General features: G+C 38.4%; 1 protein-coding gene across 14 annotated transcripts in view; it reads left to right on the forward strand.

Moving 5' to 3' along the window:
* The window catches only part of CHD9 (chromodomain helicase DNA binding protein 9), a 204,980-nt gene extending 193,944 nt beyond the window's left edge, over positions 1-11,036 (forward strand). For all 14 annotated transcript variants that reach the window (XM_090061866.1, XM_090061871.1, XM_090061872.1 and 11 more), the window contains 2 exons: positions 5,540-5,644; positions 7,598-11,036. In XM_090061866.1, coding sequence (XP_089917992.1) covers positions 5,540-5,644; positions 7,598-8,467 — 975 coding nt within the window. In that variant the 3' untranslated portion in view covers positions 8,468-11,036. The remainder of the gene's footprint in view (positions 1-5,539; positions 5,645-7,597) is intronic.
* The last annotated feature ends 3,859 nt before the right edge of the window (positions 11,037-14,895 follow it).

Raw genomic sequence — 14,895 nt, forward strand, 5'->3', positions numbered from 1 at the left:
CCCCAAATTGTTAGGATCTTTTTGTTTTACCGGATGTACCATCCAAGTATTCTGTAAGCAGTACCATATTTACTTGATTAGAAGATGATTCTGATACAAGATGATTTCCCACCCCCCAAAAAAAAAATTAGATTCTATTCATGGAAAATTTATAAATTTGTTATAATTTTCCAAGTATAGAATATAATTATTGGAAGTTTTGCCTTGAATTTGTCTCCCTCCCACTGCTATGACAGGGAAAAATGCATCTGGGGGGGTCAGGTAGCGCCTTTCCCCACCCCCTTACTGTCAGAGCATGATCTCCTTGAGCACATGGAAGTGAGAACAAATTTGAAAATAATATCCTTGAAATTCAATGTTACTGTAGCTGTTTGCATACAGTACCCAAACACTTAGCTCATGCAGAATTGTTACATTATACTTTTTTTTTTTAAACTGCTGTAAGTTTCAGCACAGGTATTCCTAAACACTTTTAAGTGGCACTTTAGCATCTACTTAAATATAGTACAAAGTGGGTGCATGTAAACATGCGCTTTACTGTGGAGTTGGTGTATTAGCTTTGCAGTAAAGCGTCATAGTCTACATGTGCGCTGGTACTGGGGCACAGTAAATTAATTAACTCTGCTGTGAAATAGTACCATCAGGGACAGTACTGTCTTACAGCAGAGTAATTAGGTGTGACACAGTGTATGTGGAGACAGTGACAGGGTGCTGACTGGGGTACAGGGGTGCTAAAGTACTGGGGTTGCCTGCCACCTAGCCACACGGCTCCACAGGTTTCCTAGTATGTGACTATAAAACAAGGGGCTTTTTTTCCCCATGCCATCTGGGGGGACCTTGTCTTATATTTGAGTAAATACAGTGAGTATGTATGATTGATTCTGTCCCAAGTGGGAGATACTCTGGATATTTTTACATGTGTTAGGGGAATGTTCTTAATAATATGATTTAATGCAATAGTTCTTTTACAGATCAGTGAAAGCCTTTTTATTAAAGAACTAGCCAATTGCCTGTCAAAAATGATGAGGGGGAGGGGTGGGTGGGTACAGAGCACCACCACCCTGCACCACTGCCGTCTCCCAGGGGGGAGGGGAGGGGACCTCCACCTTGCCCCGCTGTCCCCTCCATCTTCCTTGGCCAGCGCCCTGTGCCACTGCCTGCAGGGAGGGTGAGTCCACTGGTAGTCGCTCCATCCCTGCCATCATGGTGGCATTCTGCCACACCGGCATCACCGCCTTCTGTCCAGAATGCTCTTGGAGCACTCTGATAAGTTGTTTCAGACAACCAATCAGAATGCAAGTGAAGTATTACAGACAGACAGAGTAAGGGTTTTTTAATATTAGAACAATGAATTACCCTTTCTGGAAAGGTGGTATGTCATCCCTGCCACACATGACTTAACAAAGACAAATATAATGCTTTCAAAATGGATTGAGTCAAGTTGGAAAAGTTTTCAAATCACAAATATTTAATGCTTATACTTTTAAGGAAAACATGCACATTTCCATAAAATGAATTTTTTAGAAGCTTGTCTAGTCCTGCTGTCTCCTGCTTTGGTTAAAAGTAAGAGAAAATAGTTTTTGTGTAGGCTCCCTAGATCCAAGTACTCCTTCCTGTCTGTATGCAAACATCCTTGTGATTTGAACAGCCTATCATTAAACAGGCCATGTCACTCGCACAAAAAAATGTAGGTAGAATTTGAGATGGTTACAGACTTCTAGGAGCATATAGGGGAAACTGTTAGACTTGAGCAGTATGCTGGGCTGGAATGGGCTGAATGAGGCAGCAAGCAACTGCAAGAACTGGGGTTGGCGAAAAAAGCCCACTCCAACTCAAGAGGTGAAAGTATCCATTCTCCAGTCAGTGGTGCTTTTGCAGCTGCCCCAGGGCAGCTCTGCCTATTCCAGCACAACACGTTCTCCTCTTGCCCAGCTAGACATTTTACAGTATTCTAGTATTATAAAAGCCTTTGTCTGTCTGTAAGGCTTTATTCGCACTCTGATTGGTTATCTGAAACAAGCAATCGGAGTGCTCCATAAGCATTCCAGACAGGGGGTGGTGGTGGCAGAGCGGGGGGGGGCAAGGCAAGGCCAGTGCTACTGGCCTTGCTTCCCCTTGGCCCTGCTGCCTGGAAGCAATGGCAACAGCCAGGGGCAAGGAGGAGTGGGCCCAGCCAGGGCTGACGCATCAGGCAGGGGGGGAGGGGAGGAGCAGGCCTAGGCCCAACGAAGCGGGGAGCAGGGCCAAACCCCAAGTGGCAGGGGGGAAAGCGGGGAACCTGCCCAGACGAGGATGGAGTGGACACAGGGCTACATCCTCACCCATCATTCTTGACAGGCAATTTGCTAGTAATTAAAGATTTCTTTTAGCTGGTGAATGGTCTTCTTACTCTAGAAGGGTATAAAAGAGAAGGCACAAGGCAATTTTAAAATTGTAAAATCATATGACCCCTTCTCAAGAACCAATGCTTTTTAAGTTTTGGGGTGCTTTCAATTAGTGGTTTCTATTTTTAAAATTAAAATATTTATGTACAACTGCAGTTACATTGCCCTTTTCCTGTAGAAGAAACTCAAGGATATCATAGACTATGTATAGAAACCTTTTCTCCTAACACTGCAGTCTAACAACTGCCTAAAGTTACTAGAAGCATTGATCAGCTGTTCTTAAGATAGAAAAAGAATGCCCTACCTGACTGAAATCAATTTGAGGTAGACTGTGGTTACCCAAGTAGAATTTGGCCAGAACCAGTTTACAGTTCTACTTCTATAAATATTGCTAGAGCATGACTGGTCAAGATGCTAATTTTAAATATCACTTCATCTGAAAGTTGTAATCGTTTAGCATTAGGAGACCCCCTACGTTGTTGCTGCTTCAGTGCTGCCTGGGAGAGACCAAGGAGCACCATTCACTAGCCCTTTGGGTGTCACCTGTCAAAAGAATAACCCATCATAGCTCTTTTAATATCTCTTATAAAGTGTGTACTTTAATCAAAGACAGCTAAGTCCGAGAGGAAGATTCAGCAAAATAGAGAAGTGTGTTAGTCAGCAGTTGATTCTATAATTATAACTGTGGTGAGATGCAAATTTACAGCATGACATATCCTTTTGTTTTGCTCTCCTAATTTGTCACATTTTTTCAGAAGGTTTCATTCTCTAAGTCTGTCTTAGCAAAAAGATTGCACAGTTTTGCAAAAGAAACACTTTAAAATAATATTCCCCTTGAAACTTTGCCTGGTTTTACACACATTTTTTTAATAGTTCTCAGTCGGCACCCATGGTCCCCCCCACACTCTAGATATGGTAAATAATTCCTGGTTCCATTTCAGGCACACTTTGAAAAAAACTTCATTAATCAACAGGTTGTTGTGCACCAATACAACGTTGACTGCTGCAGTAGCTTAAACGGGATGTGATTTGCTTTCAAACTGCCACATTCATTTCTGGTTTACCATTATATTCCCTACAAGTGAAGTGTTTAAAGCTGTGTAGTAGAGTAACAGGAGACTGTACTGGGGAGAGCCAAACAAAAATGTAGCTGTGTAAGAAGATTAATCAGAGCCTGGGAAAGGTATGAAGAAACTAAACTGGGCTTTTGGGAAAGCAAATGACAATATGCAAGGTGACTATAATGAGACCTTGGGGTCAGAGCAGTGATGAGCATTGCTGTGGATCTGAGATTCAGCTGTGTACCTCAGTTCTGTAGGGAGACCTTTTAAGAGATTTTATGTCAAAACATGTTGCAACAGAGAGCCTGGGGCGCGTTGTTTCTTTAAGATAATAGCTCAGCCAGGGAACACTACAGGCTAAGGGGCAGCTGCAGGTCTCCAGGGCAACAAGCTTAATGGAATAATTAGCAGGCACCTATAGGCAATCAGCTGACCAGAAGTAGGCAGGGCCCTGGGAACATACAAGCCCAAGGCTGGGGCTAGCAAGGGAGTCTCCCCTTGGCAGCTGCAGGGGACTATTTGATGTCCTCAGGTACGTGGTGGTGCCCGCTGATAGCTGTGGGCCGCCATCAGACAGCAGCCAGCAGTGCATGAAGGCCTCCAGACCCCATGTGGGGTTCCAGAGACAGTCCAGAAGTAGCTGCCCTGGCAGGGGGCGGGTCCAGGCTGGCCGCTTCTGCTGCTGCTGATGATGACATCAACTAATAAAACATGGATAGAGAAGTCTTCTTGATGCTTGGCACTCACCGGTCTTCTTTGCAGTTAAAAGGCTAAAAGTTTAAAAGCTTAAAACCGCGGGGGAGGGGGAGCACCACTGGGGAGGGTGACCAGCGCCTTAAAAATATGACCATTTTGCTGCCTGCAGGAATAGTGGGGCTCTGGGAACTCACCAGCAGCCTAGGATGCCATATTAATGAGTGACGGTTTATAGTCTGAAAGGGACAGTGGGCTGTTATCCCTTTATGTTATGTTGTAGCCCAGGGGATTATGTTTACACTACGTTTAAGCCTGTGGTTTGGGTTGGGACTATAAAGAGCAGTTTATGGAGATCCCATTAGCGCCTATGGGGCACACGATAGCCATGAGCCCTGCCAGAAGCAGGCTTAAGGCCTGAGCTATTGTTGAGCCCAGAGAGAGGTGGAGTGCAAGGGTACAGTGAGACAGGGACCTGACTATTCCAGCTTTTCTCTTCATCCCCTTTCTGATTCTCTTAGGTCTCCATTCAGCAGCAAAACTGGGAGCCAAGTAAGAGATGATGACCTGTGTTAGAGGGTTAAGAGTTATGTGGAGGTTAGGGAAGTAAGAATTTTAAAATGGGGCTTGTATTGGAAGGTACATGGAACATCTCTTCTCTCTGCTGCTTCCATTCAGGCCTGGCCAAGGCCAAGTTCTGATGCTTCTACCCCTCTCTATTGCATAGAGTTAAAACAGGGGAGGGGAGATGATGATAGGAATTTGGGGAGACTTATATGCATATTCCTTTGCTTTTTGCATTGGTGGAAATCTTTCAAGTACATGCTGTCTAGCAAACTTAACTCAGTCTTATTTTGTGAGAAAATACAAGAAGAGAAAGTTCATTTTGCCAGAAATGGCACTTCTTTTTAGACAGTAAGTAGTGTGTGCTGAAAAGAGTATTCAGGCTTTAGCAAGCAGCAGGAATGACAGAATAGCATTGATTCACCCAGCAAAAAATAAACATTTTAAAAAAACAAAACTAGAATTTGAACTGTCTTTTAAAAGCTCTGACTGCTATTATTCATATGCTCTTTATCAGGACAACACTATTCCATTTCAGCAGTCACGCAAAATGAATCCTGGCATTTATACTAAATCTTACATTATTCAGATTGTCAGATATTGAAGTTGCTGTATGAAAGTGTGATGGCCACTGATGTGTACAAATTAAAAGTATGTATTTTAGTATATTATGACAGAAAGAAATGATAAATGTGACTTGCTGCTTTGCTTTTTAATGCTGTTAGATGATATTTTAATTTTTTTGAAAAAATGCTAATGAAATTATGGTATAAAAGCAGGAGAATCCAGCATAACCCAAGGTGCGTTTCTTGACAAATGTAACCTTTTAACTTTTAGGTGGGAGGTGCTTTTGCCCCACCATTGAAGGATTTATGCAGATTCTTAAAAGAAAATCCAGAATATGGAGTAGCTCCTGAGTGGGGAGAGGTTGTAAAACAATCTGTGAGTATTTACAGAGTTCAAATTATCATGATCTATGATATGAAGTCTTGTGGTTTTTAAAATATAATATAAATACAGTGGGAGAGACAGATATCAGTTTCAGTTTTACAGTTTGGCAGCTGTTTCATGCAGATTTTGAGGCTCTCAGAAAAGCTTCTCTCGATCAGCTAATAGTGAAAAATCAGATTTATTCTTCTTATACTACAATGATGATTTTAATTGCACTTTCAAAATAAAGTTACTTGCCCAAGAACAATGGAAAATTTGATTTAAGGGCTACTGGTCAAACTTGCAAACAAAATATTAAAATAGCTGTGGTGGTGTTGTAGTTATATAGTATTATTTGATTAATTTTTAATAATATTTTAGGCCAAAATTTTATACTGTTAGGGAGATTCCAGTAGGGGGATGACATTAATGTATTGAAAAATTGTGATCAGGTATCTTCCCTTGTTCAGTTAAATGAATATAATACTATTATAGAGCTGCCTGACTTTAAAAGTAGGGATAGCAAAGTTTTCAAAAACACCAAAGTCTGCTTTTCAAAAATGACACTTGTATGTTTTGCAAAATATATCATAGATTTCTAAATCACATAAACCAATTTTAAAACTTTACTGTTTTTTATGGCTTCTGTCTCCTGTGTGTGCTGTTTTGGAGAAGTTTGTCCTGCTTCAGTATCATTATTGCAATCCTGTTTGGTGCTCTGCTGTATGAGATACCAGCCAAAAGTGTGACGGAAGGAACTGGATTCCCCTTTTCCAGTGACTCAATTGGATAGTTTTTCTCTAGGCTAGGATTAATTAACTTCAAGACTATATTTCAAATTCTTACGTAAAACACACAGATTCGTGATAATGATTTAAGCAGCCATTTAAACTTTGCCCATTTGTGTAAGCAGACTGGTAGAAAAGAATAATCTAAGATGTGTTTGTTTCAACAACAAAACCACAAATTCTGTAATTTACAAAAAATGACTGTTAAAATTTAGATTAAAATAACAAAATTTGAGGGCTTCTCTTCACTACATCGATATGGAAAGTGTCACTCACTTAATACAGTTCTTACCTTAAGACTCAAGAAGTTTGGATTTTCATTATTAAAGTTACTATATTACTGACGTTTCTGCCATTTTAGATGTTTTGAGAGAAGTTATTTTGCACAAAAAGCTCTGAAGACAGTGCTATGAGCCCACTTCACTTACATCACCTGAGACGTAATAGAAGTGATTTTTTGTTGTCTTTATGGTAATTTCAAGGTAGAACTGAATTTTAAAGGGAACATTAACGTGCAGTTAGAGTTCTTTATTATCACTAGACAGAACTTAGAGAGTTATAGCAAAACCCTCCCCTAACATTTCAGTTTATTTGGGCTTGTCTCTGGTATCTCGTGAGAATATAACAAGATAAAATTCAGCTTGATAAAACAAGGCAAAATAGACACTAACAAGTTTTAATCAAGTGTTACATGTTATTGTTCTACGCACAACTCACATTTTTTCCCATTAGTCAGTCAAGCTGTTATCTTTGTAATCAATTACAAGTATACTTGTAAGTAAATAATTGTAATATGGAAATTACAGTAACATTTATTGAAAATTTCCAGAATGAAACTACATATTAAATCTTGAATTTTGATGGCTTCTGTATTTTCCTGTAGGCCTGGAAACATGATCCTCTGTGCTTTCAGAAAGTACCCATCAAGTCAGTAAGGCTCTACATGGGAGCAGAGGGGACTGGCTGTGAGGTCTCATTGCAGGATTTGGGCTATGAATAACTTTGGGAGCACATACCAGTTGCAAATCTACCTAATAAATTATACTACTGTGCTAAATTCAGTTAATAGAAAAGTTCTTGGAACAGTTTTTATTTATTTTATTTTTTTACCATTGTATCTTTATCTTTGTGTTATGGCATTAAATTTTCAGATTAATTTAGAATGTTTGTGTTTCAGGGGTTTCTTCCGGAAGGTATGTTCGATCGTATTCTCACTGGGCCTGTAGTGCGAGAAGAAGTAAGCAGGAGGGGAAGGCGGCCTAAAAGCGAGATTGCCAAGGCAACAGCAACAGCAGCAGCAGCAGCTACAACAGCAACAAATATATCTGTCAACCCTTTCCTAGCCAATGGATTACTTCCAGGAGTGGATCTACCTACTCTTCAGGCCTTGCAACAAAACCTGCAAAACTTACAATCACTGCAAGTAACTGCAGGATTAATGGGAATGCCTGCTGGCCTAACTACTGGAGGAGAAGCTAAGAATATGGCTGCTATGTTCCCCATGCTACTGTCAGGGATGGCTGGATTACCAAATTTGCTGGGTATGGGAGGACTTCTAACTAAATCTACAGAATCTGTGTCAGAGGATAAAAAGGGAAGTGACTCAAAGGAGGCAGATGGCAAGAAAGAAAGGACAGAAAGCCAAAACAAAGACAATTGTGGAGAAAACTCTGTATCAAGCTCTCCTTCAACATCCTCTGCTGCTGCAGCTGCCAACCCATTAGCTCTTAACCCCTTACTTTTGTCCAATATACTTTATCCAGGGATGCTTCTCACTCCAGGCCTTAATCTCCATATCCCAGCTTTGTCCCAATCTAATATTTTTGATGTACAGAACAGTGAAAACAATGACACAGGCTCAGCCAAGCCTACAGAGGAAAAGGAGGAAAATTCTAGGATTAGAGATCAGGAAGACAAAGGGGGAACAGAGCCAAACTCTCATAATGAAAACAGCACAGATGAGGGTTCAGAGAAAGCAGATGCTTCATCTGGATCTGATAGTACATCGTCTTCATCTGAGGATTCGGATTCTAGTGATGAAGACTGACCCCAGACTCTGCACTTAAATTATGAACTGATTTTGAATTTATTCTTTAATTATTTCATTGTAAATAACCCAGTGTTGAGTGCATCAATGATTTGCTGACCGAACATTTCAGTATTTGTTTAGAAGTGCAAATTGCTTTCAGAGACATTTTGCATGTAATATTTCTTGAAGTTCATAAGTTTCTGAACTTGTATGTACTATCAAATACACAATGGTGTAAAATTACAACAAAAGGCATTATAATTTTGTTGGGGGGTTAATTTTATGAAAATAATGCTCAGTAAGAGCTGTATATTTAATATATTTGCAGTGAACACAGAATACTTTATGCATATTATTGATTTAATTTGAATATAGTTTTACAGCCTCCTTGACACTTATAATTTACAGATCAAAACTCAGCAATAATTTGGGCAGCTAATGAATGTCATGAAAGCTGTAGAATCTACATCACCATCCATTGCTTTAATTACATGAAAATGCTCTAGTGTTGTGATGCACTGCTGTTTCAAATTCAGGTACAAGTGTGTTTTTAAAAAAAAAAAAGAGAGAAATTTTTTCCCAATCAGCCAATTAAACTGGCTACCTGTTACCTCAGCTGAGTTAGTTTAGGAAGTTTACATTGGTTTCTATACTTGTTTTCAGGTTTTGTTTCGTTTTTAAACACATCCTGTAAGAGATCATGTTAATCTGGTGAGAGAGATGACCATTTTTGTTCATTACTAGTGTTCTCTTGATAACAGTAAAGGGAAGTTAACACAAAAATGGTCCTATCTCTTCCTACTTGGCACCATATAGATCTATTTAGTTTATACCTTGCAAAGTTTTGGGCTCCCTCCACAGAAACAAAATGTCCCAGTTGAGGAGTAGTATCCCCAAGACTCAGAAAAGGCAAACTATTGTAAAGTGCCACTGAAAAGACCTTTCAACACTGCATAATTCATGTAAAAATTGTTTGTTTGCTTTGTTTTTGTAGATTTCTATTTGTGTTTTATGTCATAAAACCTCCTCAAATTACCAGATGATAATGGTAAAGAAAAATATAGATGGTTTTTAACTCTTTTTGAGTTTTAACATCTTTACAGATTAAAATCTGACTAAATATAAAATATAACCCAAAATCATTGGTAGGGTATCAGTTCATATATTATGCTGAGTTGCCCACTAAGAAAAAGCACTTTGAATAGTAAAGAAAGACAAGTTATTCATGGAAACCATAATAACGGCGCATAAGACGTCTGTTTAAATCCAAATCCTTAGAACACTTTACTATATCAAATCTATGTAATATTTGATGTGTGATACAATTCCTCCTTCTTCTGAAGCTGCTATTACTCTGACATGGTAGACGCCTAGATTCTTTCTTATGTATGTTTTAAACTGACTGAGATTTCAGTTTACTCTAGTTTATTTCATTTGTAGTCAAGGACAGACAAGTGTTCAGAGAGAATAGATACAGGTACTAGAATAATGGAAGAAGCTTTTCAAAGGGATGAATTTTAAAAAACTGTATATTTTGATATAGTTCTGTTGCTTGCTTGTACAGTAAACAAAACTGTGTTGTTTTTTTACCAAGAACTTTACCAATAAAATATAAGTTTCTGTGTGCAAAATAAATAACCCCATGAATAGAAGCAGTATTACAATTATACAAATACCATTTGAATTGTGCTGGTTACTGTATTTTCCCACAAATACTATTTTGATTTTTTTGGCCCTTCATACAGTGTCTTAGCAATAGTGAAAATTAAAACCTGCCAAGAGAAGGGGGTAGCAGTTCTTCATCATGGAAGGATGTATTGCATATTTAATATTTTTGCCCTTTTGTAATATAGCACTTTTGTTTAACTAGAATGCATATACAAGATAGCCAAAGTTTTGCAAACACAATTATTAACTTAGTTTGTTGATGGAGCATTTCAGCAACACCATCATTTCCCACCCTTACCCCACAAAATAAATCCTTAATCTTGTGGCTAAAACCTAATTTATATCAGATTTATGAAATAAAGTATTTTCCTAATCATGGTCAAGTGCGTTTGGTTACCATTCTAGTGATGCTCTTTCTATGTAATAAGGCAATTACAGTTCCAAATAAGGCTGGTATAGACTTGAACATAATATATCGGGTTTATTTTTAATCAATATCAATTGGAAGAGGAAAATACATCCCACAGTGAACTAAACAATATGGGAATATGGTTGTATAAAGTTAAGGGTTATAAGGAAACCTCAGTAGAACTACACTAATACTGAAGTTACAGTTGAAAGGATATCCAAGGTGATGATAAAGTGTGTGTTGGTAGTTATTAAAAGAACTTTAGCTGTTATTGCCTTGTATTTCTATCCCTTGTTTCACGCTTCATGATCCAAGTCTCAGTCCAGGTTTTCTTTTGGACATTTGCAATATTTGCCAGTTGTTTTCTGTGTAGTCTGAATTTGCTTTCTGTAGTTGAACAAGCGTCTTAAAAAGTCATTTGTAATTTATTGAATTACTTTCTATGATGTTCTATAGAGCAAATGGAAGTTTAATTATTTTTTATTAAACATATTCTTTGACTACCCACGATGTCAGCCTTGATGTATGAAAATAATTTTATTTGTACACAGATTAAATTTAAACCTTTGATCAGGGTAAGTAAAGCTATAACGAAATTACCAATACATAGGAAGACTGAAGTTGTTAAGAAGTCAGGATAACAATTTTTCTAGTGTGACTGGAAAATTGACTCGCTTTGACATTTAAATTGTTAATAAAACTACTTATAATATTGTTTCATAGTAAGATATTAGGACAGAAGATTTACGTGACTGGGATACATCTATGTGTTTGCCAAACTGTTTCCTTTTCAAATACTACATAACCTTTTAAATGCTTATTTAAGTCTGTTCTTCTGAACATCCCTAGTTGCTTGGTGCTGCCTTGTTTGAGTCTGTTAATCACTTGTATAGATCAGTAGCATTCCTCTTAGCCCTCCGCATTTGAATTCTGTCTTCAGAACTTGATAGTGCATTTTCAGTTTCTTCTCTTGTAAATGCATCTGTACATACCAAATTTACTTAACTTCTCCTTGTCATGTTTTCATCGTGGAGATCTCACTGCAGTTCTAATAGTTTTATGTTTGTTTCAAAGGTTCTTGTTAGAAAACAGATATTTAAAAGGTAGACCAAAAAAAAAGGAAAATCTTACATGATTTTAGCCTTAGCATCTTGGGATATAATCCTATTACATCTCACAAAGTAAAGAAAACGAGATTATTTCTAAAAAAAATAATAATAATTAAAAAAATAGAGGTGCTATAGGGAATAGTGTTAGTGTTTGAGACCTGAACTGAACCAATATCTAGGTATGGTGTTAATTTCTAAGAAGTAATGTGAGTAAGATGACATTAATATTAGTGGCATTAAAGATTCAATAGTACTTTCTTAATAAAAGATGAGGTTCTAAACCTACTGCCCTGAATTCTGCTTTCAACATAAGATGTTCTATTCTACCTAGCTAAGTTTCTCCTGTAGTATTGGTTACAGTACTCTTCATATTTTGCTCTAAACTATCATGTAGCAGCAGCATTGTACACTTGTCAAAAAAAGACCTTGCTGTTGGTTGCACTTAAAAGATGAAACACTATCTGTATACAGCTTTTAACTCTGTTTAGAATTGTGAAATGTAATGCATGATACAAGTTTTTGTACTGTAAAGATGATGGTGAGTATTAAACGTTTGTCTACATTAGGAATATTTGAACTGGTAAGGCTATGCCAATAGTAGACCACAGTATAGATAAAGTGCGCTCTTTACTGACTATCTCATTTTTTACTCAGTATGTGCGAGGGTGTTTCATAAAGTAATGGCATTTTTTTTAAAATAACTGTTTTGTGTGCGTTGAATGAGGAAACTAAACAGTAGCAGGGAATGCTGATGGCAGCATTGCTAAATATATACCCATCATTTATGTCTCTAGAGAAGTGATGTGATGCAGTAAATGATCATCACACACAAAATGGTTTTCCATCAAAATTGCCTTAACTTTCTGAAACACCCTTGTACACTGATGATTTCAACAGTGTTAGCTATGCAGAAAAATAATCCCTAATTGTGGGTGAGATTTTGCTATGTGGGAAAATCAGATTTGTACTTCAGATTTGTTGCAAACTTAGTGACAGTATTATAGCAAGTAGATGTCCTTTATAGCACTCTTCAAGACAAAGGGCAATAAAAAAGATATTGGATATCTCAAAATAGTAGTAGTATCAGATTAAAATGTATTCTCCAATCAGAATTTTATAACTTCTCTAATTTTGCTTAAACTGTAAATAAAGTATTATTCTGGGTAAATTTCAGATACCAGTAAGAGATTCCTGGTATTCAAATGTTTCTAGTGAAACAGGTGTCAATGAAAGTTTATCTTGGGAACCATAAACTAGTATATTCCAGCCTCAAACACAAATGGATACAAGTATAGTTTATATCTACTTTGAAGTATAGGATGATATGCTGATGTTAAGTCTTCAATGGAAATGCAAGAATTACCAGGACAAAACCTCACAGAAGTTTGCAAAGACATTCTTCTTGAGACAGTCTTGGAATTTAGCATACTTGAGTCAAAAGGGATAATAACTTGGATAAGAAGACAAAATAAAGCCACATGGAGAAATATTATGTGGTATATGCCTTTCACTGGGTGGGTTACAATGGCAGAGTAGGAAGAAAGAGTTGGAGTCAGAGAGCACTGTACTCCAAGCATTCTTCTCCTTCCCTACCCCAATAGTCCCTCACCTGGCTGCTGTTTGGGCGATCCGGGAGTCAGCTTTGACAACATTATGGCTGCCAGTAGGACTTTCATATGAAGGTCTCCTTAGCAGATTACATGTTGAAAACTTTTACTTGGGTGTTTTAAAAGGAATAGACTGGAACATTGAATCTTCCCATTAACCTCTGTTCTTCATTCAGTCATGCACTGAATTCCATGAATAAAGACCATGATTTCTTTTCCTCTTGGAACCAGAGCTGACCCGAGCAGGGTGTGGGGCCCTGCCCCCGCTCCGATCCCACGGGCCTGGATTTGAAGAAGTTGCTGCCACCATCAGCAGTGGCATTTGGGGATAGGGGTAGTAAGCAGCTGGGCATGGAGCTGCTGCTCTGCTCCGCAGGGCCCCCCAAAGGGGCAGTCGCCCTGATTCGCACCCCCTCTCCCCCCCGTTATGGCCCTGCTTGGAACAAAATCTTACTCAGCTCTTCAAAACATGCCTGTGTTGGTAAGAATGCAAATATGCTAAGGTGACAGAGGCAGAGACTCAACCAAAGAATTTTTTTTATAGTTTTGTTGAAGTTACTGAGCTGATAGCTTATCCTAGTGAAGGGTCTGCCTGTAGAAAATACTGAATTATGTGTTTTGAAGGTAGGAAAAGAATTAAAATACTAACCCTTGGGGGAAAAGAAAGCATTTCCATCTAAACTTAAATGTAAACAATTAGGAACCCTCTGCTCAAAATGAGTTGGGCTGAGCAATAAAAGTTGTGTATATTAATACCTCCATTCAAAAATGTTTGTTCCCTCAGCTTACTGTGTTTTGGCTTCTGTAATCTGTTGGATAAACATTCCTGAAATAGTGTGGACTCTATTTTCAGTTGATTTAATCACTGATGGGTAAAATCACTGCTGCCAGAGCCTCCCTCTATGCTTCTTAGAATGAATCAGAAACTGTGTGGTATGACTTCACTTACCAAGAAGTAAGTTTTAAAAAAATAAGACTGACAGACACCACTCTTCTGTCCTTGTGTTGACTTGTCTTTGTCCTAGTCCTAGTTCCTCAATCTTTTAATTTTCTTGAGTTCTTCCAGATGGAAAGAAAATGCACGAAGTGGGAGAAGAAAGGGATACAAGAAGGACCAGATATTCTTGGTCACATGTTCCAGGTGCAACAGTTAATTCTCTGACATGACTTGGTTCCCTGTCTCTTGCCCATTCACCTTTTGATCAGGCATCAAAGGTGCAAAACCTTCATGTAAGTGAACCAGATATGGTCTGCTTTGGGCCTCCCTCTTCCTACTACCTTTATTTTTTTATATATAAATAAGTGAGGGAGACTGTTTTAAATCATTCATTGGATCTTTTCTGTCAAGGTTTAGGAGTCTTTTGGGGTAGGGCACTTGTTTCCACCAGTACCTGCTAACTGGCTGCCTCACCTCAGGCTTTGTTCCTGATGAAAGCTGAATGCAGGACAATTTTGATTTACTGCTATGCAGTTTGTTTCCTGCTGTTTCATCTCTGCTATGCCTGTTCTAGCAAAATAGGTTAGAGATCAGTTCTGTCCTTCCGCAAGCAGCTTTTAGTTTAGTTGCGTCTAATGCCAGCAGAAGAAAAAAAGCTATTTTGGAGGGTCCTCTGTACCACATCCTTTTGCATACCACAACTCTTCCCCCTAACA

This window comes from Crocodylus siamensis, chromosome 9, assembly GCF_052110815.1.
Source record: "Crocodylus siamensis isolate JL-2025a chromosome 9, ASM5211081v1, whole genome shotgun sequence".
Lineage (NCBI taxonomy): Eukaryota > Metazoa > Chordata > Crocodylia > Crocodylidae > Crocodylus > Crocodylus siamensis.